Raw genomic sequence first — 25,668 nt, 5'->3', positions numbered from 1 at the left:
GTGGGGGCTTGGGTGGGGGCCTGGGTGGGGGCTTGGGTGGGGGCTTGGGTGGGGGCTTGGGTGGGGGCATTGGTTGTCGTGGTGCCGTTTGGAGGCAAAGCAGTCGTCGTCGGGAAGGCAGTCGCCGTGAAATTATTGGTGTGCGGCGGTGTCACATATTTGCAAGCTCGCACCATCTGATCATACCAAACCCATGAATATTGAATTGAAACAAGAATCCAGGGCAATGGTGATAATGACCTACTTGGGCTTTGCTGCACGAGGGACCGCGACAGTTGTTTTTACCAGACAAGAAGTCGGCCGTGATTTCTTGCACCCACCACGGATCCTTGCACGCCGGGGCGTCGCACGTGGCAGACGTGTTCAAGAACGGACATGGGATCACGACGGAACCAGGGGGCGCCGACCCGCGTTGAACGAACTGCGCGCATCCGCCCGCGGTGCATGTAGGCACGTCTGTATTACCACATCCAGGAGATCTAAAGCGTCACTAGTGCATGAGAAACTACGAAGCAATTCATGGGGCATATGTAGTACCCAGGAAGGCAACAAAACTGGTACACGGCGTTGATGCACTTTTTCGACTGCGTGTTCAAGGCACACGCTGTCGACTTGCGGGGGTGACCGGGGGGGAACGAGCGATTTTGCACTTGGTCAAAGCTACGTCCATTAGCAAATCCAGTTGATTCATAGCTATGGTGATTGGTTACCCCAAATACATATCGTCACGGCACACAGTGGCATTTTCGCACTTTTGACCAGGGCCAGCGCACGATTGACACGGCGTAAAGCCCCATAATTGACTGGGATTGGCCAAGAACTGGTACACGTTTTGGTCACACGTTGACCACGAACACATATCTGCCCAATTCAAGTGAAGAACTGTGGTAAAACCAAGCTGATGTGGTACCATCGGACATGGATTGATCGCCGTTCGATTTCGTGGACGGTTTGTCCGCTTGCACCAACGAGCCCGACCGACCGTCGTTGGAAATGGCTTGCGCAATAGCCAAAGGATCTACGCAAAGCACTCGTGAAAAATCCCAATAATATGGAGCAGTCACTAATTATGGATGGTCATACCGATGTCAGTTGAGGCTGAGAGCACCGACATCGCACCGACAATCGCCGCGCGAATAGCGCTGCCCCGAAAAGGTAGCTCGCTCGTTGCCATCAGTCACGCTTCTTCAACTACTTGGCTGGGCTCAAAAGTGGAAGTGACTCCGCCTTGTCAAATTTCGTCGATAAACGAAGGTTTACCACCAGCTGTTACAGCCAAAGCGTCGCGTTTCGAAACCGTTAAGGTCGCCAATGCGCGATCCACCCCAACATACACACCATTTCGTGGCTTGATTGTCGAAATATAAGTATTGCCTTGTGGATCATGCATTACTGCAAAGTCGTCGTTCAAGGGTTGTCATTAACTGAAGTACTAGTTCACATCTGAACGCCCTTTCGTAACCGAGAAAGCTCGACGAATCAGTTCCGAAACGCCGCCGGTTCACTCCCAATCGTGGATAACACTTTAACGTATCTTTGCGGTATGCTTGGCTACTGTTTCACGAATATACGTATAATAGACAGCACTTCTGCACCACGGTCAAACTCACCTCCTCGTCATATAGACATGATAGAGATCAAGTGGACGGTGCCAGGAACGATCTACCGTAATAAAGTTACCAATATATTTGCAAGCCTACGTTGGCACTGCTAGAGTTTCAAACCGCACTTGCACCATTCAAAATGTCGTTACAACGCCCAACCAATCCAACGACCAAAGAAAAACCCAACATGCTCTCGATATGACAACAACCCACCTCGCAGACGCTTATGCCGAATACGAAGCCACCGTCCAGCGACGAGCCGAGGTTACCCGTCGACGAGCTGGCCGACTTGGCCGCAAGCGTCAGCAAGAACGACAGGCAATAGAGTTGGAGAATCAGGCGGCTGAGGGTGCGGCGACACTAGCCATGCGCGGTCTTGACGCCGAGTGCCGAGCTGTCGAGCGAATTTGGCGGGCTAGCGATGCGCTGAAAGCATACGAATTGGAGCAATTCATTTATACACAAAGTGCAAAGTGCCGCATTGTTGCGACGAAAGAGCACTTGGGGGAAGAAACCCCTGGTCTGCGTGGCCACAAGCGACTTACTGTGTTGCAAAAGCGCGTCGACAGCTTCAACGACCGGGTGGAGCTGGCCAACGTCGCATGTGCCCACATCGAACAAGCGCCAGCTGTCTATGCTTTGAAACGGTAGTTACGCTCGAGTATATCGCGAAACGAATTTGAATGGCTGAGGAGAACATGGCAGGAATTGCATCGCTGGAGCGTCCAAAGTTTGGTGGGGAGAGAAGTTGGAGACTGCGGTTGTAGCCCAGAATTGCGTGGCGGTTGTCCATATGCTCGAGAAAGGCGCCGACCCCGACCAAGAGAGCTGGAACCACATGACGCCCCTGTTGTGTTGCCTAGTCCAGCGACGCCATGACCTCCTTCGACGATGCTTGGAACTGCATGCAAACCCGAATTTTGAAACCCAAGACGGCAAAACGCCGCTTCTAGTGGCTATTGTTGCCGACGACATTGTGGCGATGCAAATACTCTTGGAGCCACGGTGGAAGTGTTCGCCGTGGACTGAGACTGTTCGAGGGGGCGTCACACCGCTCTTGGTAGCATGTGAGAAAGGAAGGCTAGCTGCGGTGCAACTGCTGCTTGCACAGCCAAGCAGCAGTATCCAGGTCCATCACAAGTCTTCAACAATGGAACATGACTAACGATAGATACTACCCAGGGACTAAGAGGAAACACAGTGCATGGCATTACACCGCTGATGCAAGCGGCCAAGGCGAATCACCTCGCCGTCGCCCGTTTGTTGCTGCGGCACAATGTCAACCCGTTCGTCCACGTACGTCGCTATTCAGTACACTTTTCAAATGTCCGTAATGTTTTGACAAAACCATGGTTACAGTGCAAAGCCGACCGCTCAGCCGCTGAGTATGCTCGTGCGTTTGGCCATGTTCGCATGGAACGGCTTGTTGCAAGGGGCAACGAGTTCAACTTGGATCCGTCCACGCCCCCAACATATGAAGAGCGCATGGAAAGCTCTGCGCTGGACGCCATCCACCTAGCATTAGACCGCAGCCTCGCCTCCACCTCTATCGATGGAGTGCTGGAAATCGTTCGAGGCGACGGGCTTGCAAGCCCCAACCATGAATCCCCCGACGGGCACATGGCCTTTCTCGTCGCATGTGCGAAAGGCGACCTCGCCACAGTGCAAGTGCTCATGCAGCTCTGCTTGTGGTCCCAGCCCAACCGCCACGGCACGACCGGTCTCTTGGAAGCGGCAAGCCATGGCCACCTTGATGTTGTGCTCCACGTCGTGAGTCAGGGAGGGGATTTAAACTACAGAGACCTAAAAGGTCGAGATGCGTTCATGAGGATGCACGACGGTGGCCACCATGACATGTTGCAGTACTTGGTCCAGTACAAGGCCAAGAACAACATGTTGCTGCCGTGGTGGCAACTCGCCCCTTTGCCCCAACCTGGTGCCCCGTTGAAGGCGCCTTCGAAACTGTCTTCGTTGCAACCCCGCGTTCAAGTCAACCTACCCGCTGTGCACCCACGCCCCATTTGTGCGCAATGTCAAGATCGTCATTCGTCGAAACACTGTCATTCGTGTGAAACCAGCTTTTGCGACCAATGCTACTGGCGGTTTCACCTAGACGCGCGACGACGGCACCACGAGTACCATGTTTTGGCTCCAGAAGCTGCTGTTGCTGCTGCTGTTGTGGTTGCTGATCCAAAATTTGATGGGTGGCATCCCCTGCATCTTCTTTTGACATGCCAGCCAGACAGAACAACCAATCAAGAACTCCATGCGATTCGAAAGCAAAAGCATGACCTCCAAGTCCAGCGGCATGTTGCCACAATCGAAGCCCACGCGGCTGCTTCCATCCAAAACGCATCAGGTAAGCGAGTATTTGTATCAAATGATTGATAATATTGACACTGTATAGATGATCATGCAGCGGCTTTGCAACTGGCGGCAGTGCATCGTGACTTGGGCAAATTTGACGCTGCTACGACCCTACTACGAGACATGGAGGCTTTGGGGGTGACATGGCAATCACGTCGAGCCCTAGCCCAATTACATGTGGTAAGTCGCTAACTACACAAAGCAGTTAGGCATCTTCATGTTTGTGAGTTCAAATATATTCGATGGCGCAGGCAGAAGGCAACATTGTGGCTGCGGTGGAGTGTTACAAGCAGGCGTTTTCGGCACGGTTGAATGAAGTTGCTGTCGACCACCAAGACATCCAGGCGTTGCTAGTCGAGTTCTACAGCGTCATGGTACCCAGATTCACCAACAATTGCAGAAGTGTCGTTGATTGCACATTGTCATTCCCTGTAGGACAAGGCACAGTTTATGAACGAAGCAGTCGTCATGGCGACAACCGTCTGCGACATCGCACGGAGATCTCTCCCCCGACGGCATCCATTTCTATCTCTCTCCAAAGTAGCACTGGACCATCTCAAACAGCGTCGAGAGGAATGCGCCATGTCGGCAGAAGACTTTTCACTGCATCCCTCTGAACAAGATAGGTTTAATAGCCACGTCATCACTGCTCGGATGGCTACAGTTCAAGTCCCATATCCACCTGGCTACGTAGGAAAAGCCTGGACATGTGCACCGCCTTGCTGCGCGACTCGGCCATGACGGACGTCGTGTCGACGTTCTGCAGGCTCAATCAGCAGACGAAGTCCCTTCGACTGTGGCGCGACATGCAAACGTTGAAGTCGGTGGCGAGACCGTCCAAGGTCGCCACAAGCACAGCCCATCGCATCGTCAAGACGTTCCCGACTGTGCATTGCATTCCGTCGACCATGTACCGCAAGGTGGTGGCGGCGCTGTCCTGCGCGCAGTGGCCGGCGGATCTGGCGGCGGTACTGGGTCCTTGTGAGCGCATTCTCGTAGCGTCGCTGTATCAATCGATGGTGGTGCCGTTTCTGCAAACCCAAGCCGGACAAAGGTGTGTGTGTGCGATGATGTTTGCTGGTTGGATATGTGATTCGGTGGCGTTGACATCGCTGTAGTTGGATGACGAAGCATGTATTATCGACCCTGCGATGATTTGGACGGGGCGATGAAGTTGCTATGACAAAACCGCAAGAGTGGGATTGTTGTATATGAGACGTGGTTTATGATCGCTTATTGCAATAATTGGTGGACAATTTCTCGAATCAAATCCACGAGGTTGCGGCATTGCACTGTCGTGTTGAGCGCCACCTACGATAGTGCAAAAGGTTGTAAAATATAAATATATATACTTCGAAGTATATATATATGATGGCGAATCCCACACAACTCGCATACGAAAACAAACGACGAGCACATACCATCAATCGTTCGTTCGCTGGTCGAACTGCGAGCACTTGGAGCCACTCGTGGTCCTACATGTTTCCATCATGCATCAAAAATTAACATCATTATATATATATATATTATATATCTACCAACCAGCGCATATTCAGTGCTCACTTCCACCTCCACATACATTTCTTCATCTGGTGCGCCAAATTTCAACGACACATTCATGCCGTTGCGAGTGCACGTGACGCCCCTACTCGATCCGTCAGCCATCCCATTTTCTATCAATGTATTTGTTGTTGATGTGCATAAAACTACTCTTGAATATAAGTACGTAATGAAATCTGAAATCAATGAAACATGTGAAATATTCAAATATCCAGATAATCAAATAGCATGCACAGGTACGACAAATACAGTAGCTACTGCACCTATTCCCAACACTTTCCCTTCCACTAGACGTTTTCGTTCTATAAGGTTTACGTACTCTGTCGCAAGGAAATCCAAATGCGCTTGCAGCTGCGCCATGTTGACTACTCGCGCCTGGGTTTCCCGCAGTAAAAACGGCACGTCGTTCTCGTCCACGGCGATTTCAACCAAGTCGGCAATGTCCAGCGTTGGGGGGGTCAACTAACACAACACCAAGCAGGCACCATCGCATTTCGTCAAAAGACTTTGTTGGGCTTGGACGACCGAACCTGCACTTGCTGTAGCTTGATCGAGTCAGGATCCATAACCATCCGCAGCTCAAAGTCGCCCACTTGGACATCGAAATGCGATGCTTCCACGCGAAGCACCCGCAGACCCGTGAGATGGGTGACCAACGCCTGCATTTCGATATACCTGCTCATTGCCCATTAGATGACCCGAGCTATGAACGACACAACGGGGCACTTCACGTTGTACATACCATTGCATGATCTCGTTCAAGTGGGCATACTTCTTGGTCTGTTCGAGGATGTGGACGTCCTCTGCTTGCCGCGTCGCCTACCATCGTCACATGAATCATGGCCTTAACCCTTTCACGAAGGATGCAAGCATTGCACTAGGAACAAGTCCCCCTCAGTAGTTGGTTGGATCTCAAACCAACGTACATCCTGGCGAAGTTGCTCTAGAACTTCGTACGATTGCTTGACTTGGGCCGTCAAGTCAAGAATTTGGTCGTCCAGGGCGTGCTCTCGCTCGTGGTCTTCCTGCATGGCCACCGCCTGCCGCTCCAGAAGGTCAGTGCACGACTGCTCGTTGGTGATTTGCACGTTGAACGCCATTTCCAGCACGGTTTTCTTTTGCGTGTTGCGCTTTTGGAGCGCCTTCCACTCGTTGCGGGCGGCGGCGTTGGCCACGGCCACGGCGTTCGCGTCCGCTTCGGCGTGCTGCAGCGCTTGCCGCGTGACGTCGATCTGGTCGAGTGTGTCTTGGATCTGGCGCACTGCCAAATCGCGCTCGTGACATGTGGCCCACAGCTGCTTCTTTCGGGTCAGCATGACTGCGCGTGACTCGGCCACGTTCATGTTGGCCAGGTGCGCCGTTAAACTCGCGAGAGATGACGTGGCCTCCAAGTCACTGATGACTTGTTGCTGGACTTGGGCTAGCAAGAACTCTCGCTCGAGCTACGCATGGTTGCACGTGTTGACGACAGTTGACTTGTTGTAGAGTTGCCCTACCTCGATGATCTTGCGGCGAAGTGACTCTAGCTCGTCCGTGTCAACGTTCTTTGCAGCCTCTCGAAGACGATCCGACTCTAGTGGCGATGAAACCGATCTACCACTTCTTGCATGAGGGGTTCGTCAGTCGACCAACTGCCGTCAGTACCTTGTTCCCTCCATCTCGTTACTGTAATGCGGCAGCAAGTGCGAATTTGAACAGTTGGTGTACTTATCCGGAATTATACTACCATTATCCGGAAAGTCTAATGCAAAGATTGGCAACTTTCCAAATGGAGGTTGATGCTGTTGTTATGAGCGAGACATCGTCCTTCTACGCGAGCATTCCTCTGCTTCCCCAGCTCAAGAACTATGGATACAGCCCACCGACGACCGACGAAGGGCACGATGGGCCTCCATCTGCTGACAGGGCCATTGGTAGGTACCATCCTTGTCCTGTGCTTCGCGCGATGTCGTTACCTTTGGGGATTTCAATCCAACATAGGTGTGTGCGTGAACTTTGAGGATCACGGCGGGGTGTGGCAATTCCTGTCTCCATCGTTGAGCCAGCGGCTTCCATTACGTGGCATTGTGTGGAAGAACCACTTGCAGTCGAACAAAACCATCGATCGCCTGCACGTAAACTTCCAGCAATTGGCGTCATCGTCTTCTGGAGGGCATGTCGACACGACGGGTCTCGTCCACATGTTTGTGGTCAAGTGCGAGGACATGGACACGTACAAGGCCAAGGTCAAGCCGTCACTGTCCGCGTGGGTGGACCGCATGACGCTGCACGGACACGAGTGGCTCGTGCTGTACGTTCCATTGGGTACGCAGATGCCGTCATCAACGTCCGTGGCGCGAGGCCTGGGTCTGAGCGCCTTGACCCAAACCTTCCGGGACACGTCCAAAGTGTACCGCAAGATTTTTGACCGCATGAAGGGTGACTTTGCCGACAATCAAAAGAGTAAACTCGATCGGTTTTGCAAGATTGACGTGCTCGACGGCAGCAGCGGCGTGCCCGGTCAGCAGCAGCAGCACGAAAGCCAGTGGTCCGAGGTGCTCATCAAGCTCAAGGCGTGCATCATGGACGCATTTGACGCGCGGTGCGCCGAATACGAAGACCAACTGCGCGTGTTGGACGGAAAAGTAACCTGTTTGCTCAAGTGTTGAGCTTTTCTCATGTGTATTTTGAAGCGAGCACTTTCTGGATGGGACTTCAGCTCGTTCCTTCAAGTCAAGGAAAGCTTGGCGTTGCTATACATCCAAGCCACGCTGTACGACGACGCCCTCAGACATGTACGACCTCGTCCATTGAGATTGTTAAGTGTACAATCTGGGGTGCACATACGATTCGACTAACTAACGTACGACTCCACTAACGGATTGATAGTATGACGAACTGGAAGCAATTTATGCGAGCATGGACCACGAGGCCTCCACCCACGTCCGTTTCAACCCGACCGACGCCATTTTCACGTCGACGCCGGTACGCCGTAGTACTACTACTACTACTATTACTACTCATTCTTCGTCGCCATAGTTTGAGATTGACATGACGTCCGTGCGCATGAACATTGCTGTTAACGCGGCGTCTGTACTGCACGTGCGTCTGTACTTGTTCTGCCGTCAGGTAGCCATCTTGCTGCTCATGGAAAATGCCTACGTGGACGTGTGCCAGCGTGGCCTGGTGCTCATTCCGCAGGTGGTGGCCTTGCTTTATACCCTTCGCATCTCGCCAGCAATGGCGTCCCAGTGGGCGGTCGGGGCGGCGTTAGCCCTGTGCGTCGCCTGCGAGCATGAGTGCAGCCGGCTTCCGTCCTCGCCGGCGCTGGCCACCGCCTTGGGTGACCTGCTCTACCTCGCCCGACGCCACGCCAAATCCCTCGACTTGTGTGGTTCGTCGGAGTGGTATCCGCTGCGGTCTCCCCATGGCCTGGACGAAATCACACAGCGGGCAGCCGTTCAGTATGGCCGCGCCGGCCGCGTCCGCTTGGCTTCGTTTTTGGCCGCTCAACGACATGCATCGTGGAAGTGTGCCGACGACCACGAGCAGCCTTCGCCGCTCTTGGTACAGCTAAACCAGTATGAAAGAGACCAGTGGTGGGATCTCATGCACGACACGGTGGTGCGCTTCATGAAGGCGGAACTGCAGCGAGGCAATGTGTGTGACGTGGTGGACGTAGCCCTTCGCTGGCTCAAGCTGGACGCCGCTGTCGACTACGCATCGTCGACGGTGCGGGCGCTGTTTCTGCAGGCGCTGGCAGCACCGTCGAACGATCCGGATAGGTGGACGAATGGCGAATGGTCGACAGTGTTTGATCCGTCGGTGGCGGTGCTCGAGGTGGGTCTAGAAGCTAAAATGCTACTTGGATGGAACGTGTGCGACACTGTTTGATGTGTAGGCCACATCGACTACGGTGCGGCTTCAAGTATCGCTGAAGAATGCGCTGCGAGTTGGCTTTTGTGTGGACGACGTCGTGGTAACCTGTGAGTACGAGGGATTCGAGGACGAGGAGGACGTCGTCGACTGCTTGTCGCTGGACGCGCCTGCTTTGATGGGTCAGCACCGTCCGGCGGGGGTCCTGCGGTCATCCACGAGCGATATGATGGACACCATAGATGGCTTTACGTCGTACTTGGCTGAAGGGGACATGAGACCCCACGATGGCCAAGCACCCCATCCTAGCAAGACAGCCGACAATGACATTGCAGTCACGTTCGGGAAGATCGCTTTGCCAGCCCAAAGGGGGGCGACGGCCGACGCCATGCGCGAGAACGTTCCCCATGGTCGATACACGTGTCGACAGGTAGCGGTCCGGTTGGCGGACGACGTCGTGCTTGTGGTGCCGTTGGAGGACCCGGTTACGTTTACGCTCCGTCCGTCCTATTCGAGTACGATGGCGCTGGACGTGCGGTGTCCACCCATTCTGTCGCCGCTGACGTCCACACAATGCACAGTCGTGATTCGTCCGCATGACGATATCATTCAAGGCGGGACGTTAGCAGTGACGATCCAGGGTGATGCGCATGTGGAGATTTCCGTTGCCTCCTCTACTTACGCCCGACCAAATGACAGTGGTGGTGGTGGTAGTGTGGTGGTGCCGTTGCCATCCCCGTGTCAAGTGGATACTGCGTTTGAGTTCACATTGGTGTCGACAAGCAACAAAGAAGAGTGTAGCCACGTGGTACTGGACGTGGCAGTGCACGCGTCGATCACGACCAAAGATGGTATCGCGCACAAAAGAACATCGCGGCATGCAGAAACGCATATATCTGTGACACCGTTGGTGACTACCACCACGACCACGCGATGTATCCGCGACACGGTACACTGTGTTGACGTCGAGATACAAGCCAACGACAAAGTCGGCGTCGAAATCGACCCAGCGCAATACGAATGGTGGGCTCTCGACCATCTTCATGGTGGTGATGCACATGACAACGAGGGGCACCTTGTGAACCTGCTCAGCAGTGACACGCCTCGGTACCCCGGCCTCCTCGTACGTACGCCCTGTCATCCGTCCCCGACACGATATGGTTCCCATGTTTGCTGTGTAGATTATGGCTAATCCGAATACATCTCTGCCGGTGATGACCTTGAATCCGTCAGGACGGTGTCACGCGGCCTTTGTAGTGGACGTCACAGACGAGCTGCCGTCAGATACTGCCGTGTACATGCGGTTGCACTGCAAGTCGGTTTGGACGGCCGACGACTCAACCGTTGGAACGTTGGACAACCCCTTCCCACCGCTCGAGATGGTCGTGGTGGTGCCTATCGATGTCAACCTCCGGCTAGCCGACTTGGTGTTGCCGCGCCCGTTTCAGCTGACCACGACGTGTGCTGACCTCTCCACAGCGAGTACTCGGTCACGTTGGACGACATTTTCAGTAGACGTGGTGGCCCCGCCATCGCATTCGAGCCAGTTGTGGATTGGGTTGGATGAAACAAGTCAGCGCTGCTGGGTCTGTGCCGGTCCATCTGTCCAAACTGTGACATCGTCGTCAAAGGCTGCGTTCAAGCTGCGACCACTGCACGTGGGCCGCTTGTCGTTTCCTGTGTTTACGCTGAAGGTTCGAGAGAGCGACAACAGCGTTAGCATTGTAGCGCCCAATCTCGTGCATCAGTTGCCAGAATATGTCCAAGTGCAGGTGTTGGCTTGATCGATCGTTGTTGTTTCGGCAACTAGCTATACTACCAACTAACATTATATATTGAATAACGCCTGGCTGCTCGCACGTTACAGTATATGTTCTTTGCTACTGTATGTGCCACAGTACTACTCCGGCGTCGATCAACGACTGTTCGGTTACATGTTGACAAACCTATAGCAGTTACCGTGAAGCAGCCGACGAAACCAGAAATATAAAGTTGCCATGTCCCCGACAGGTCGAACGCTGCTGATCTTGAGCTCTGTGGCCAGTGTGTTGGTCATCACGTTGGTTGACATTGCGGGGGGACTTGCGGTCGTCAAGACCCTGCTTGGAGCCCACAACTCCAAAATTGGGACAAACCAATACAATGCCCCCACGGTGCCTCGGTATCTCAAGATGCACATCAGCAACCGCTCGCGACAACTCCAAGAGGTAGCCGCCGCCGCCGCCGCCAACCACCGCATCTTGTACATCGAGCCGAGCTCGTCCGACCAGTTGGAGTACGCCATTGCATACACTAACTGCACGAGCCACGGCGGGTATCTAGACAGCGACATCATCTACACAGATGGGGTACATGCTGCCCCTGCTGCAACGCATCCTCGATGGAATGGGCTCGTCGTCCATCAATCTCGTCGCAACTCCGTTGACCCACGTAGTGTGGATCGACTGCGGCTACGACGGCCGACGGTTCCAGGACACGTCCACGTTCAAGGCGTACGTGGTGGACATCCACATGACCCAAATGATGTCGTTCGCGCTGGTGACGATGAACGCGTGGCGGTCCAGATTCAACATGGAAGTGCAGGTGGGGGCCGTGATCGTGTCAACGGCAAACTTGAGTCAGTTTGCCCTTGGGTCGAACGGCAAGTACGGTGTCGTATACGCCGGTACGTCCAAGTACCACACGCTCGTGGCGATAGACTTTCCATACGAACACGACACTCCGTTCCACGACACGATTGCGGACGGCGTCCTCCCAACCAACCAATATCAGTGGCGACTCAAGTCGACCAACGAGTCACTCGCGATCAATGGGTATTCCGGTGGGTCCACAAATACGACCGAACGATGGGTTCAAGGCTGTCGTTTGCTCGATCTCTCCCAGTATGATGACTCACAACCATCCATTTGTTGATATATTTAGGGTACTATCGAGGCAACCAAGACGACCAGGGTAGCTTTGTGCGGTATGTGCTCGGCATGTCGGGTGATCCAGTGCGCGACTTTGCCGAGGAATTTTTCTCGTCATTAGGTCACAGCAAGGACTCGTGGGCGTGGGTCCAAGGTCTCGTCATCGCCTTCGTGTGCGTTCGCACGTGGTTCCGTCTCGCCGTCGCGGTAAACGTGGCGTTTGTCACGTGGTTGGGTCGTCCTCTCGGCGACCGGTGGTGGCTGCCGGACGTGTTTGCCGGCCGCGTCCGCCACCTCGTGGTAGCTCGCGCTGTGCTCATCCTGGTCACGTTTGCCATCAATCACTTCTGGTCCTTGCACGAATGGATGTTTACGAAGGCGTTCGCGCGATACAAGCTGACGCCAATGTTTTCCCTGGGCGACGGCGTCCGGTCCGACTTTCTCGTGCTGTTTCTGACGTGGACTGAAGTCGTGGCGTCGCTCTTGAACGTGCCCATGGCCCCCATTGTACCGATCGTCGTGTACCTTGTCTGCTACGAGTACAGCCAAGTGTTGGTCGCGGCGCTTGACTCGACGAGCATGGAACACGCCGTCCGAGCAGTCATCAACGACATGTACATTCGCAACTTGGTTAATTTTTCGCCCACAGGTATGAACCTGTGGACGCGGTATCGCTTGACAGGGGACGACCCCCCCAGTTGGCTATTCGCCACCGAGTTCATTTGGTTCTTCGCGCCTTGTCTTGGGATGGTGGGCCTCCTCTTGGCGTACAAGTGTGTGCTGCTTGTTGTGACTCTCCCCCGGGCCGTGGTGGATGCAGACATTTCTGCGGTCGCGACTGTCCCGGCCGACCAATTGCACACCATCGCCACGGTCCCCCTTGGGTTTCTCGACCACTTTGTGTCCGCGTCGCCCATGCGAGGACTGGTGAGCGTCCGCCCCATGCCCTTTCAGTTCGAAGCAACTGCGTTTCAAGTGGACAAATCCAACCTGTGGCGGGCGGGGTGGGTGCTTCTGGACAGCCAATTCCTGGTCTGCATCGACGACCTGCCAAGGATTTTCCTCAATGTCGTGGCCGGCGCCACCCTGGTCAAGATCTATTGCTGTGCGGTGGTGCTCGACCCCGAGACTCGCAAGTTGTTTCTCCTGCCGCGACTGGTGCCGCTGTACACGGGCGACCTGTCGCTGCGGAGCCTCTTTTGGCTGCGGCTGGACACGCTCTGGGTCAAGAAGGTCCTAGTCGGCGAGAACCTTTCGACCTCACGACGCATGCCCGAAACATACAAACCAGACAAGGGTAGTAGTATTTGGCATTATTCTAACGGTGATCTGATTCGTACCGTTGTAGTGACACCTGAGGCTGGACCAAGGCCGCAAGACATTCGTCCTCGAACGAATGGCAAGTGACCAAGTGGTATTATCCTCTCGTACAGACGGTGGGGGTAACTCAGTTTGACAGCTACGAGCTGACGTACCGACGAACATATTGAATTCACCCACCTCCAAACGCAACATATATTTTACGTGGTCCTGGTGGTCGCAGGCACTTGCCACCACTCCTCCAGCTTTTGTGGTGAAGCGTGTGCTCGGTCTTCCAGGTAGTACTGTACACCCCCATCGATACTACTGATCTCTACACACTACTGTATTATACTGTACTAGGAGTAGAAAATGGCGCCCGTAGTTGGTACTTTTGGTTTATTACAACCTTTAGCCCTCTTTTTCAGTCGACATTAAGTTTTCCATCGTGGTTGTGTCACATGCATTTCGGCTGCTTAGCTGCTGATTGGGCAGAACAGAACATCCGATTAGTATCCGGTTGAACCTGCACTTTGCGGCAAAGCCGGATATTTGCATAATATCCGGACATGTAGAATTCGACAATTGCCACCATTCAGCATTGACTTCAAACATGCAATCCTCCGCCCGTTTGTTCCGCAGCTTCAGCACGGCTGCCAACCCCAAAGTCTTCTTCGACATCAGCGTGGGTGGCAAGGCGTCCGGTCGCTTGGTTATTGAGCTCCGCGCTGACAAGGTGCCCAAGACTGCGGAAAACTTTCGCCAATTGTGCACTGGGGAAGCCGGCATTGGCAAGTCCGGCAAGCCGTTGCACTACAAGGGCTCCAAGTTCCACCGCATTATTCCCAACTTCATGGCCCAAGGCGGGGACTTCACGGCCGGAAACGGCACGGGGGGCGAAAGCATCTACGGTGAAAAGTTCAAGGACGAAGCATTTGTGTTGAAGCATCAAGGTCGCGGTGTGTTGTCTATGGCCAACGCTGGCCCCAACACCAACGGCTCCCAAGTACGCGCGTTCTGTCTTGACTAGTTCATAGATGCTCACCTTGTCGACGTAGTTCTTCTTGACGACCGTGGACTGCCCTTGGTTGGACAAGGCCCATGTGGTGTTTGGCAAGGTAACATCCCCAAACCAAAAACCAATTCATTGCCAAGCGACGACCTCGTCATTCAAATGGTGTTTACATGTCTAGGTCGTGGACGGATTGGAAGTGCTTGACATCTTGGAAGACCAAGGCAGCAGCTCCGGCGCCACGCGGTACGCCTCGAATACCCGTCGACCCCCTTCCTAACATGTTTGTATCACTAGCGTGCCCGTGGTGATTGAAGACTGTGGCGAAGTGACCGAATAGACAGCTCGCACTCACACGTGGCACAGCCCCCAATAGATTCATCCACTACATCTACTTCACATTGCAAACCAAAAAGGGTTGTGTTCTAGTTTACAAATGTGTATCATAACGCTGCTACTAACTACTTGTACTGCATTCTAACTGACACCCAATTCAATGGTCGACAACCGATTTGCGCGGCACGACACCACCTTGTACCCCGACACGACCAAGGCCGTGGCCTCATTGATCGAGGTGGCCTCAACATCCTCCGGCGTAGGCATGTGGATGGTGCTGCTGGCAACATCGAGCAAGTAGAACAACGGGAGGACAGCTCCTCGTTCACCCAACGTTCTTGACGTATCCCTGCTGCGGCAAAGAAGCGCTCGAGCCCCATATCGCTCCATCGACGTCGGCACTGCATGGACGTTGACCCGCCACAACACTTGGCGCTGCACATAGCACCGCCCTTCCACCGCTCCATGTGACACGTACACAACCACCGATGAAACCGACGGCGACTCGAACAGAGCGCTCGCGGCGTGTTCCCGCTTCGTCCCGACGAGCTCCCATGCGTCTTGGGTGGTCGTGCCGTTGGCAAACACGTGGACGTAGCATTTTTCACTGGCGCTGGATTGCCACACCACGAGCCACGTGGATGAGCCGCCGCTGCGTACAGCCAATAGGGACCCGTCGATCTTGGTCTGGGACGCGAGCACATTTGGAGGGGCAGAGTCATGATGGGGCATCCCGAAGGGAAGCGCGATGCGTTGCATGTGTTTGGTGGGGATGTTGAACAGAAGGCAGAGGCCACTCGTGGATGCAAGGAGGACACTTGCCGAGTCGCCGAGGAAGTGGACGTGGTCGAGGGGAGGTCGGACGGCGGGGGCGGTGGAGGGGGTCGATGGCTTTCGATGAGGGCTGGTTGTTGGTGGGGAGATAGGTCGTGCAACTTGGTCAAGTCTATCGATTGACTTAGCGGAGGACGAGTACACCAGTGTCAGGGTCAAATCAAACACGCGAAACGACCCGTCTTGGAACCCCACCACGCATCCGGAGGCGTTCACGTCCACAGAAATCGCTCCGGCGCACGTCACCTCGGTTGCTGCCACTTGGTCGAGCGTCGCAGTGAGCCACAGCCGAATCATGCGACCTCGGGAGACTGTTATGACGTGGGTGGCTGTGGCGGCGACACACTCGATGGGACCGTCGTGGGCTCGTCGGAGCAGCTGCTTGCTGTGTGCGTCCGCCTCCACATACCACAGCGCCCCGCTCGCGGTCACGACGATGCCTTGGCCGCGATCGTTCCATGACATGCTTGCGATTGGACAGTCCAGCCTCACCGTGTGGATTTCCAAGTCGTCGGGCGTCGTCGACGTGTGCTGCGACACGGTGAGCGTGTCAAGATGGAGCTCGTACACCCACACACACGGAGCGGTGTCGGTGGCGATGATCAGAAATGGATGCACCCAATGCAAGTGCCGCACCGAATGGCGTCGGTGCAACGTCGAGACGGGGCCCGTGATCGTGTGGCTGCGCAGGTCGTAGAAGGACACAGTGTGGTCCATCGCGGAATACACGAGGACGCAATGGGGTAACCTCGGCGACGTCTGCAACAGTGTCACAGACGAGTCGGGCAAAAGGTCCACGGGAACGAGCATCTTGGAGTCGTCGACGGCCCAAGCTTGGAACGGCGCGTTGGTGCAAAAGAGGACGTTGTTGTCGTGCATGTCGTCGCTGTCGTGTAGAACCCACACGGCTTGGCGGATGGCTGTCCGGGGGATGGTGGCGGGTGATTGGGCTACTAGTTGCTTTGTCTGGACGTTCCACAACAGCAGCGTACTCTGGTTATGAGCTGACGTGGCCACTCCGACCAGATGCGACCCGTCCGTGCTCCATACAACTAGACCAGCGACGGTATCCTTGGGCCAAAGCAAAGACACGTGTACGTCTTCCCACCTGTCAAAGTTCCAGACCCCGATACATTCCACGTCATAACTCGCCATCATGCCTTCGTCGGGCGACACACTCAGCCCCAACACGTCCGTACGGTGGTGTCGCACAGTCTTCTGGCGCGGGTCGTTGGGGGACTCGACCAGCAGCGTCGCACCAGCGGCGGCAACGACATGGCCAGTCGCGGACGACCACACAACCACGGGGGACGACCCCCGAGCCTCCATCATGTTCCATCCCAACGTATGGAGGAGCGAGCACGTCATGGGGGCTTGCACCGGGTGCACGACTTCTCGTTCTTTTGTCGGTGGCTGGATGGGCGTGGGAAGGAGTCCGCGGACATTGGGCATCTCGTCGTCGTCGTCGCAGGTGTCGTTATTCTCGCGTGTCACTGGCTGGGGCAGGTCATACAACGCTTCGTCGTCGTCGTCAACTCCGTCGTGGGGATTGTTACCTGGCGAGCCATCCTTGTCCTGCATCTCTCCATCGTCCGGTGAGGGTCCGTGAAACGACCACACGTACACCGCCGAGCCTGCGCCGTAGCTCACGATAGTTCGACCGTCAGCACACAGCTGGATGTGGGTGACGCCGGACGCCTGACCCGCAAACAACTGGACGGCGCGCAATTGCGTGGACGTTTCCAGCATCACCACGTGGAGTTGGGACTGGTCGACCCGTCCGGTGAAGGCGTACCGTCCCGACGAAGTGAACGCGACGTCGCCCATGGGCCCGCCACTGCAGAGCGCCGGAAACGTATGCAGCGTCGCGCCCGACGTCGCACAGAAGAACACGACGCGTTGGGACGGGGCTTCGAGCGCCACCACTTGGGACTGGACAAACCCGAGGAGTGTCAGCGGCGGGGCATGTTTGCCGCGAACGGACCGCACGATGCGCAGCGTGTACATGTCTCGGAGTTCAATCGCCAGGGCGTCTTTGCCCACCACGGCGACTAGTTTGAGCGTGGTGTCCAGTGCCAAATGTCCTTGGCCATCTGGAAACGCGCAGTTGACCATGTGGACGGTAGTGGCGTGCGCTTGGTAGCAGCACAACTGGCGGTCGTCCCCGCCGCTCGAGTAGCACGCGGACCGGCCGTACACGACGCTCGCCACGGCGCCGCGGTGCTGCTGGTACGTTTCGTGGATTTGCATGGTCGGAATGTCAAAGAGCCGGAGCGTGCCAGACGCAAACCCGACCGCCACCACGTCCCTTCGGGGGTGGTACGCGATGGCAGTCGCGGCCCTGTCGTCGTCTTGAAACTCGTACGTTTGCGTGCCCGTGGTCACATCCCACACGCGGATCGTGCCGTCTGTCGACGTCGTTACAAACGAGTCGGAGCGCGGCGACAGTGCCAGCGCCCTGATGGCGCCCGTGTGTGCGCGCACGACGGTCGTGTACTGCTGAGTGCTGATCTCAAGCACACCAATGGTGCCGTTCACACACCCGATGAGCGCGTGCAGCCCGTCGACCGACAGATCGACCGACGCGACCGGCGCTTCGTGCGACGCCTCGAGGTAAAAGTCGGAAAAGTCGAGGGGCCACACCCGGAGGTACCCGTCGGCGGCCCCGGTCACGCAGAACCCTTCGTTCACACGGAGGCAGTGGATGGGGCCGTCGTGCAGCTTGTACACGCACGTGAGCGCCATCGAGTCGTAGTCGACGACGAGGACCGTGCCGTGGGAGGACGCCACGTACAGCGGCCGGCTCGGCTGGTTGCCCATCACGACTGGGTCAAAATCCAGGTCTGTAAAGAGCGTGTCGCGCGCGTACTCGTGTAATACGACGGCACACCCGGGGAGGTGGCCGTTCTTGACGCGCCAGAACCGGATGCTTTCGCGGCCGCAGGACACGAGGCGGTCCGGCTCGTGCGGCGAGAACTTGATGTTGGCGATCGCGTAATCGGTCAACTGTTTGGCCACGCACACGGGCTGCGACGGCGTCGTGACGTCCCACACGAGGATTTGCGTCCGGCGCTTGCTGTCGTGGCCGACGCCGCACAGTTGTGTGCCGTGGGGGCAGAATGCGATGGTGTCCACGCCGTGGGCGTGCGCTTTCACCGACGCGATGCAGTGCCCCTTTGGGGAGAGGAGCCAGAAACGAATGCTGGGGGACACGCCGCCCTGAGCCGACGCCAGCAAGCCCGCGGCCGACGAGTACGCGAGTGCTGTGACGTCGTCGGTGTGCCCAAGGAGGAACTCTTGATCAACGAAAGGGGACGAGGTCGTTTCGCTTTGACCAGACGGGGGGGGGCGCCGACCGACAATCACCGTCGACTCGCACGCGTAAAAGAACGTGGACGATGTCGACGCCCATGCCAGCGCTCGGCGGCGCTCCACCGAGTACCCAATCACCCGACGCAACGACAGCGCAGGGGATGGAAATGCAACAGGGTTTGCAGCGTGAAAGCCGGCGTGCTGGCCGTACTTTTGCGGGGTGTACACGCCTGTGGGCTCGTACTTGGCCTTGATATACGACTTGGGAGGCGACGTGCGATGGATGCCTGCTGTCTTGAGGATCATGTCGGCCTACCAGGGTAATGGGATGAGAGATTTAAACAGAGGACACTTTCTTACTTTGTCGAGCACTTTAACACGAGAAGCGTCCATTTGGGTCTCGCAGTCGTCGGGCGTCGTGGGGTTGAATGCATGCGACGACGGCGGCGACTTGCTGGGAGCGTTGGGGGACGGCTCGGACTTGGTCTACGTGAGTTTATACGATGGAGAAGAGTCGACATCATGATCAAGGACGTGGGGAAACAATGGTATGTTGGTGGACAGCTATGGGTTATTCGTACTGGGGAGTCACATGTTGACGACGGAGAGTGCAACGTTGTGACGTCGTGGAGTTGAGTGGGGGGGGCGAGGGCCAGGCCAGACGACGTCGACGAGTCGGTGGGAAGGTGGGGCATCCATCGCCAATCGTACGACGCGTCCCATGCATTCGTAGCATCGTCCATTGCTTTTACTAGCGGGAACTGCATTGCTTTGGGCAGCGTCTATAACGATAGATGAGTACGACAACGTTGGAAAGACGGAGTGCTTGCCTCGGGAAGGTACAGAATGTCCGACGTGAACACACCCCGCACATACATCGACGAGCACAGCAGCATGGCCTTCAGAGCTTCGTACCCTTCGCGGTGGTAGGACGCAGACGTATGCAAGTCCAACAGTTGAAACATGTCCAGTGCCAACACCGTCCACTTCTCCGTGAGCCTATGAATCCGTCATCATGCATGATGCTGTAGCTGTAGTGTACGTACGTGAGAGGCAACCGCAAGTTGATCCCCATGCTTCGGACGTTCGAGTACATGGTGCTAAACGTGAAGCGCAGCACGGTCTTTTTCCGCGTCGTAACTTCAAAGTGAAACGTGACGGACTCGGACGACTGCATCCGTCGGAGCTCCATGTACACAAACCGGCCTGTGAGATGCATGTTAGGAAGTGCGTGGATGTCCTTTGGGATGCGCAAGTAGTTGGACGCGGCGATCTTGCCCCGCAACCGATACACGTTCTTTCGAATGTGTTTGTCCATGAGCTGCTCCACGTCGCCACGGCTCATGGTCTCCATACGCACAGTTGCCACGTGCTTGAAAACATCCACGAATGGGTGCTGCCAAACTACCATGTTATGGTTACCACCATATCGTACTTGCATGTCCGTGCGTACCTGCCACTGCCGTCGCCGCCGCCGCCATCGTGTATCGCCGCGGCGCACTCAATTCGAACAACTCAAAAAGCATATCCGATCTTCGAAACCCATTATCCGGAAAACACCGGATAAAAATGCTTGATTGATCGAACTAACCAATGGTATTTTGGAAGTAATTAAATCCAAGCCAATCAATAAATTCCTACGATTTATTGTGGATTCGATACGAATTTCCAGACCCGTCGAACAACGATTGGCTAATCCATTTTTTTAGTGGATTTGATTTGCTCTTGCAGAAAGGACATGTATATTCAACCAATCAGAACTCCAGCGTGATTCAATACGAGTCGAATTTTGGATGTTTATATAATAGCGAATTCACAATACTATTAATAGTACTATTAATAGTACTACTACGCATTTTGGCTGCATTATTTGTTCAAATGTCGCTAGTTTTGGTGAACCGAATGGCCCAATTGTCCTGGTCGTAGTACGACTCGTTCACCACAGCATTGCCGGACATGCGCACCAGCGAATCCAGTTCTCCCTAACATACACAAACAGAATCATTCCAGCATGAGATATTGCATCTACAGTTGGTCCGACCTCTTTGAACATGTGGCAGTATCGCTGCACAACCACGGGTTCCCCAGAGTCAGCGTCGACCTTGGCGAAGCGCTTGTCCAAGTTCCACGGCACCATGCAGTCTTGCTTGTGTGAATCGAACGCGCGGCGTGAATCCTATCACAACCATCATCATCATGCTTGAATTCAAGGTGCATCTGGAAGAGTAGGTATAATTACCTGGGTTTGCTCTTGCGCCCACGCGTATATGAGGCCTTGGCCGCCCACGCGAAGCACGCGAAGGACCTCCTTGACCGCTTGGAGGCGATGGGCCAGCGTGCTCAAGTGATGCAGCACCGCGATGGACAGCGCCACGTCGAACGCGTTCGAGCGCAGGGGGACCACGAGGGCATCCAACACAAGCACATTCAAGTCGCGACTCTTGCAAATCTTCACCAAGCTAACGACATGTAGCCAAATAATTGCCATTCATCACATCCCGTGAACCTCTTTTATATCGTACATATTGTTGTGTATATTCTAAACTGGAGCTACAACAATGGACAATAATGAATGAATCGACACTACCCAATACCCTAGTAATGTATAGAAGAATCCTCGGCAGAAGGATTTAGCCAATCAGATTGCAGGAAACCATCAACAACTTGTAATTAATGTGTGTGACTTCAATTAGTGTGATATCAATCCTCACAGGACACCGTTTTACATACAAAGAATCGATCGGTAGATGATTTGGCGAATCAGGTAAAAGGACAATATCCAATCCCGACAACTCCACTCGCCACCCTCGTATTGTGTGTTGTACTCGTAATTTCCTATGGCGATTAGTTGAATCAACCGCCGAACAATCGCCGGACCTTCGAAATTTCATATAAATTAAGTTGAAGAGGTATCTTTGTCATCAATCCATATTTTTAGCCAATCATATTGCAATCTTAATTCTTTGCAGCCAATCATACTCGTTTGCTCGAATTGTTGGCGATTTTATCAATCCCCCAAAATAGGCACATTTTGGCTGAACAGCACAATACCTTTCGCTGCGGTCGCCGCCAACGCATCCACTCGGTGTGCCCACGCACTTCATGTACTTGCCATTGCCACATCCTATTGACCAAACACACCATTATCCAAACCCTCTTTCTCTCTCGACAGGAATTATAGGTATGGGGATCGAAAAATAAATAAATCATAACATCAAATTAAACAATTGAAATAATCCTCGACATGTATTGATATAAGGTTTAGAGAGATCGAAATCAATTCACATCAAAACAACAGTATCGACACGTCATATTGTCAAGTCGATATATTCGAAATTTTTGGAGTGGGGTTCTCAATCCAATGAGCAGAATCACCAAATCGGCAGACAATCGATATACGACCAATCAAAATCCAGAACACGAATCAAGTGGCCAATCAAATTAACTCTTCGACCAATTCAACGCCGAATTGGTGTGTGACTGACATTAGTGTGATACTGGACGATCTTTACATACAAAAGTCAAAGAATCGATCGATAGATTTAGCAAAGAATCAGTACAAAAGGGCCAAATTTTGGGTAAAAGAAAGACAGTATTAGTGTTCGGAGTGTCCTACCAATGTCGGCCACGAGCGTGCCCAGAGGCAACCCACGCACAAACGCTTCCACACGCGGCCATGGCGAGTGCCGCGTGCTGCTAAAGTGCTCGGCGATGGTTTCGTAAAAGTCGTGAACATAGCGCTGTTCAATCTCGGTGGGACTCATCTTCTCCGTCGACGTCGTGGCTTCCGTGTACTGCTGCGAGTCGCATTGGTCTGGGTACGCACACGTGCACGGCGTGGCTTGCAACTGCATTGACAAACAATGTGAGAACTTTCCATGGAACGAACGGTGTCTCACCTTTCGAAACGTGATCGACACGCGGCGGCGTCGCGGGACCTTGGCGCCGTCCACCACGTCAAATAGCCGAGGATGCACGCAGTGAGTCCACTGATATCGCGACGCGCCCGTCATAATGTACAACGCACGAGGTTCCAGCAGGAACGTCTCGCATCGACCGTCTTCTGGGTGTCGGAACTCCATCACACTCGCATGGCCGAGGCTACCAAGCAGTAACATTATTATCATGATCAACTTCAACTGGTATAGTAGTTGCCTGTATAAACTATATAATATACTATTCAACAACAACTTCGTCATTGGTGGTAATTATACTACAGTATTATATAATATAAATAATATTTACCCCAAAGCAACAATATTTCAACATATATAATTTGAATATATAGATTTGCATGTTATTTATATGTGGATGTCCTTGCCATGTACAGTAGAAAGTCCTACCTCAAAGTCCCGATGGAGCCCGTGAAGGCAGAGTGCGTGTCAATGTGAGCAGAGATGCCTTGACCAGGAAGGTACTCGTTGGCTAATAGCATTTCCCCACAGGTTGGAACTAGAAACATGTGACAGAGGTCGACTACATACCTGTGATTTGGTCCGGGACTCCGTCAAACGTTGGCGGCATCGTGTCGATCAAGCTGCGGCAGAACGGCGGCATGTCCTCGAGGGGCGTGGACGCGTCGCACTTTCTACGGCACGTCGACACGTGAATGACGTCTTCCAACATCCTACAGCGTACTGCGTCTTGTAGTTGAACACGTAGCCAAAGTGCTGCACTTGGCGCGCGCGCACGTCGTTCTTCCACTCGGCCTTGTCCAATTCCGCCAGCAGCAACGTCTCTTGTTCTGGCGTGATGAAGTCGTTGTACACGAGCAACCCTGGCACGAACGTCGCCGGGTCGACTTGGCGCCGCGCGCTGTCGTAGTTGGGCACACGGTTGAAACTGCATTCGTCCTAGAATGATAACCATTATCATAGTGCGCACGAAAGCTATCGGGAGTGGTGTTCGTACTTCAAACGCCTTGCGCAACATGGCTGGTTCGACGTGGAACTTCTTGCCGTGGAAGACCGCGCCACTGTCGTCCAGTGCTTGCTTCGCGACCTGTGCATCCTTGACGCGCTCGAACTCGACGATGGCAGTCTTCCGTGACCCCGTGCCCATGATCACCTGCTTCACAGGACCGTACACTGACAGGATGTCGACGAGGGTTTGGTCCGTCACGACAAACTTCTTGCCTTTCTTACTCCACGTGAGCGACAAGTACGGCGTTGCAGATGGAAGTTTCTGCTGATGGGTCAAGCCCGACACGGTCAATCCTGTGTCCGCCGGCGTGCCCGCATGAGCCGACGCTTCCGTCGACGACGCTTTGAGAAAGTCGGCAATCGTTAGCGACATCCTCAACAACGCTTCGCCAGTGATGAAACACCAAAAACATGCACCGCATTATCCGGTATCCGGATAATGAAATTGCGCGCCATACGCAATTTCATTACTATTAATATATTTCAAATGATGTTCCATTACATGATTTCGATAAATCGACGCAGTAATCGACGGAACGAAGTAGCCAATGAAATTTTCGAAAAAAACGATCAATCAAATTACAGGCGTATCCGGTGGATTGCCAAGCTTCTCCATTTTACAAAGAGTTCAACATTGTAGTGGACAGGAGAGTGGGTATATTTAGTTCAAGTAAAATGACGCTCGACAATTTCATGTGGATTTGACGTCGTTCGTCGAATCTACCGAAAATACCAAATTTAGTTCGAAAGCACAATACTGTATCTATGATTTAGACAAGTATCCACCACCTGCGATTTACTTGATTTGCTTCGAAAATTGAAATAGATGGAACATCATTTGAAATATATTGAACAACGTCTGAAATATATTGAACAACGTCTGAAATATACCGCCTGGGCGATACCGGACATTAGTCGAAATATAATGCAACGACGTAGGGCTTGGACGAATTATATTTCGAATTTTTGACATAACGCACATGGCGTGAATAAGTTGTGCATCGGTCGAAATATACCTGAAATAACCTGAACTTAAGCGAAAAATGGTGTATGTGTCATGGTCATGAATTAGTGAGCAAGACGAATGCGTCGTAACGTTATGTAGACCTTTTTCGTCGCCCACGACATTTCAATCCGACAACGCTATGATTAGCTAGAACAGTGTTTGAATGATGCATCCTGATTGGTTGAATAAATGGAATACGATGTGAGAGAAATTAGAGTCTCATTGTACCCCGTCCCTGGTCGTCCCCGGTTGTCCCTGGTCGTCCCTGCTATGGCCACCTCAGAAACAAAAGACAAAGTCAACAACATGGCATTACAATCTTCCCTCACGCTTCCTCTTGCGCACCTTGATCAAGGTATTGCTATACGAGCTAGTGTGTCCTGCATATGCAGCCTCAAACATCTCAAAACTAACATACTTTGAGAAGGCCAGCGACAATGTCAAGCGCTCCGAGTACTTGCGGCGGTCGGCCCGAATCATTTGCCTGTTGAACGATCGCAGGGGCTGAAACAGGCCCACATGCGGGTCCCCGGTAAACCATTGGTTCCATGCATCTTGAGCTGAACGTGCAGTAGGAACGATGACATGCGAAACGAACACGTCCAGTGTCGTCTGGCGTTAGCTCTTCGCGGACGCCGCCACAGGCACCGCA

General features: G+C 53.9%; 8 protein-coding genes across 13 annotated transcripts; 4 read left to right on the top strand and 4 right to left on the bottom strand.

Annotated features, from left to right (window-relative positions):
* Nucleotides 1-151: 151 nt before the first annotated feature.
* H257_05863 (hypothetical protein) lies at nt 152-1,174 on the bottom strand (the record flags this gene model as incomplete). The annotated part of the gene is made up of 6 exons (XM_009830864.1): nt 152-166; nt 245-479; nt 538-660; nt 711-861; nt 911-1,018; nt 1,084-1,174. 6 exons carry the CDS (start codon nt 1,172-1,174, stop codon nt 152-154), a joined length of 723 nt encoding a protein of 240 aa, XP_009829166.1.
* Nucleotides 1,175-1,733: 559 nt separating this feature from the next.
* H257_05862 (hypothetical protein) lies at nt 1,734-5,337 on the top strand. Of its 4 annotated transcripts, XM_009830862.1 has the most exons (9): nt 1,734-2,251; nt 2,310-2,733; nt 2,787-2,900; nt 2,964-3,963; nt 4,012-4,151; nt 4,223-4,345; nt 4,407-4,597; nt 4,666-5,025; nt 5,090-5,337. In XM_009830862.1, the coding sequence occupies exons 1-9, from the start codon at nt 1,803-1,805 to the stop codon at nt 5,124-5,126; spliced, it is 2,838 nt and encodes a 945-aa protein (XP_009829164.1). In that variant the 5' UTR covers nt 1,734-1,802; the 3' UTR covers nt 5,127-5,337. The 4 variants fall into 4 exon arrangements, with proteins under 4 accessions (XP_009829164.1, XP_009829162.1, XP_009829163.1 ...); XM_009830860.1 differs by having other exon boundaries at nt 4,666-5,337; XM_009830861.1 differs by having other exon boundaries at nt 4,407-5,025.
* Nucleotides 5,161-7,211, bottom strand: H257_05861. 2 transcript variants are annotated; one of them, XM_009830858.1, is made up of 9 exons: nt 7,176-7,211; nt 7,028-7,130; nt 6,458-6,973; nt 6,274-6,350; nt 6,062-6,206; nt 5,851-5,993; nt 5,514-5,616; nt 5,393-5,446; nt 5,161-5,282 (listed from the first exon to the last, which is right to left on the bottom strand). In XM_009830858.1, exons 1-9 carry the CDS (start codon nt 7,187-7,189, stop codon nt 5,205-5,207), a joined length of 1,233 nt encoding a protein of 410 aa, XP_009829160.1. In that variant the 5' UTR covers nt 7,190-7,211; the 3' UTR covers nt 5,161-5,204. The 2 variants fall into 2 exon arrangements, with proteins under 2 accessions (XP_009829160.1, XP_009829161.1); XM_009830859.1 differs by having other exon boundaries at nt 7,028-7,211.
* Nucleotides 7,212-7,320: 109 nt separating this feature from the next.
* Nucleotides 7,321-11,244, top strand: H257_05860 (hypothetical protein; the record flags this gene model as incomplete). The annotated part of the gene is made up of 7 exons (XM_009830857.1): nt 7,321-7,444; nt 7,512-8,155; nt 8,204-8,305; nt 8,400-8,495; nt 8,550-9,350; nt 9,412-10,509; nt 10,568-11,244. The coding sequence occupies 7 exons, from the start codon at nt 7,321-7,323 to the stop codon at nt 11,168-11,170; spliced, it is 3,468 nt and encodes a 1,155-aa protein (XP_009829159.1). The 3' UTR covers nt 11,171-11,244.
* A 136-nt stretch (nt 11,245-11,380) lies between these two features.
* H257_05859 lies at nt 11,381-13,817 on the top strand. 2 transcript variants are annotated; one of them, XM_009830856.1, is made up of 4 exons: nt 11,381-12,207; nt 12,309-12,351; nt 12,417-13,592; nt 13,644-13,817. In XM_009830856.1, exons 1-4 carry the CDS (start codon nt 12,196-12,198, stop codon nt 13,700-13,702), a joined length of 1,290 nt encoding a protein of 429 aa, XP_009829158.1. In that variant the 5' UTR covers nt 11,381-12,195; the 3' UTR covers nt 13,703-13,817. The 2 variants fall into 2 exon arrangements, with proteins under 2 accessions (XP_009829158.1, XP_009829157.1); XM_009830855.1 differs by having other exon boundaries at nt 12,309-13,592.
* A 366-nt stretch (nt 13,818-14,183) lies between these two features.
* H257_05858 (peptidyl-prolyl cis-trans isomerase 3) lies at nt 14,184-16,579 on the top strand. Its single transcript, XM_009830854.1, has 4 exons — nt 14,184-14,600; nt 14,653-14,712; nt 14,788-14,852; nt 14,904-16,579. The coding sequence occupies exons 1-4, from the start codon at nt 14,208-14,210 to the stop codon at nt 14,944-14,946; spliced, it is 561 nt and encodes a 186-aa protein (XP_009829156.1). The 5' UTR covers nt 14,184-14,207; the 3' UTR covers nt 14,947-16,579.
* H257_05857 (hypothetical protein) lies at nt 15,084-20,569 on the bottom strand (the record flags this gene model as incomplete). Its single annotated transcript, XM_009830853.1, has 6 exons — nt 15,084-19,400; nt 19,449-19,574; nt 19,670-19,870; nt 19,919-20,087; nt 20,135-20,492; nt 20,542-20,569. The coding sequence occupies 6 exons, from the start codon at nt 20,567-20,569 to the stop codon at nt 15,084-15,086; spliced, it is 5,199 nt and encodes a 1,732-aa protein (XP_009829155.1).
* Nucleotides 20,570-20,878: 309 nt separating this feature from the next.
* H257_05856 (hypothetical protein) lies at nt 20,879-24,394 on the bottom strand. The gene is made up of 10 exons (XM_009830852.1): nt 24,000-24,394; nt 23,727-23,941; nt 23,573-23,676; nt 23,432-23,513; nt 22,988-23,189; nt 22,705-22,936; nt 22,140-22,212; nt 21,328-21,547; nt 21,130-21,264; nt 20,879-21,070 (listed from the first exon to the last, which is right to left on the bottom strand). Exons 1-10 carry the CDS (start codon nt 24,381-24,383, stop codon nt 20,963-20,965), a joined length of 1,755 nt encoding a protein of 584 aa, XP_009829154.1. The 5' UTR covers nt 24,384-24,394; the 3' UTR covers nt 20,879-20,962.
* Nucleotides 24,395-25,668: the final 1,274 nt, after the last annotated feature.

Source organism: Aphanomyces astaci (genome assembly GCF_000520075.1).
Source record: "Aphanomyces astaci strain APO3 unplaced genomic scaffold supercont1.11, whole genome shotgun sequence".
NCBI classification, from domain to species: domain Eukaryota; phylum Oomycota; class Saprolegniomycetes; order Saprolegniales; family Verrucalvaceae; genus Aphanomyces; species Aphanomyces astaci.
The sequence above is the reverse complement of the archived record's forward strand: the minus strand, read 5'-3'. Positions and strand labels throughout refer to the sequence as shown.

What these genes read in the sequence shown, in the direction of transcription:
- H257_05862 (XM_009830860.1), top strand. Translation starts at nt 1,803, where the DNA reads ATGACAACAACCCACCTCGCAGACGCTTATGCCGAATACGAAGCCACC. An exon ending in AGCCAAGCAGCAGTATCCAG is followed by an intron (nt 2,734 to 2,786) that starts GTCCATCACAAG and finishes GATACTACCCAG; the next exon opens with GGACTAAGAGGAAACACAGT. An exon ending in TTCCATCCAAAACGCATCAG is followed by an intron (nt 3,964 to 4,011) that starts GTAAGCGAGTAT and finishes GACACTGTATAG; the next exon opens with ATGATCATGCAGCGGCTTTG.
- H257_05861 (XM_009830858.1), bottom strand. An exon ending in TTCGCCGCAAGATCATCGAG is followed by an intron (nt 6,974 to 7,027) that starts GTAGGGCAACTC and finishes AACCATGCGTAG; the next exon opens with CTCGAGCGAGAGTTCTTGCT. An exon ending in CAGCGAACGAACGATTGATG is followed by an intron (nt 5,283 to 5,392) that starts GTATGTGCTCGT and finishes GCACTATCGTAG; the next exon opens with GTGGCGCTCAACACGACAGT.
- H257_05859 (XM_009830855.1), top strand. Translation starts at nt 11,730, where the DNA reads ATGGGGTACATGCTGCCCCTGCTGCAACGCATCCTCGATGGAATGGGC. An exon ending in CGCGATCAATGGGTATTCCG is followed by an intron (nt 12,208 to 12,308) that starts GTGGGTCCACAA and finishes TGATATATTTAG; the next exon opens with GGTACTATCGAGGCAACCAA. An exon ending in AACATACAAACCAGACAAGG is followed by an intron (nt 13,593 to 13,643) that starts GTAGTAGTATTT and finishes GTACCGTTGTAG; the next exon opens with TGACACCTGAGGCTGGACCA.
- H257_05858 (XM_009830854.1), top strand. Translation starts at nt 14,208, where the DNA reads ATGCAATCCTCCGCCCGTTTGTTCCGCAGCTTCAGCACGGCTGCCAAC. An exon ending in CCAACACCAACGGCTCCCAA is followed by an intron (nt 14,601 to 14,652) that starts GTACGCGCGTTC and finishes TTGTCGACGTAG; the next exon opens with TTCTTCTTGACGACCGTGGA. An exon ending in CCCATGTGGTGTTTGGCAAG is followed by an intron (nt 14,713 to 14,787) that starts GTAACATCCCCA and finishes TTACATGTCTAG; the next exon opens with GTCGTGGACGGATTGGAAGT.
- H257_05856 (XM_009830852.1), bottom strand. Translation starts at nt 24,383, where the DNA reads ATGTCGCTAACGATTGCCGACTTTCTCAAAGCGTCGTCGACGGAAGCG. An exon ending in TGTCGATCACGTTTCGAAAG is followed by an intron (nt 22,937 to 22,987) that starts GTGAGACACCGT and finishes TTGTCAATGCAG; the next exon opens with TTGCAAGCCACGCCGTGCAC. An exon ending in CACGCTCGTGGCCGACATTG is followed by an intron (nt 22,213 to 22,704) that starts GTAGGACACTCC and finishes TTTGGTCAATAG; the next exon opens with GATGTGGCAATGGCAAGTAC.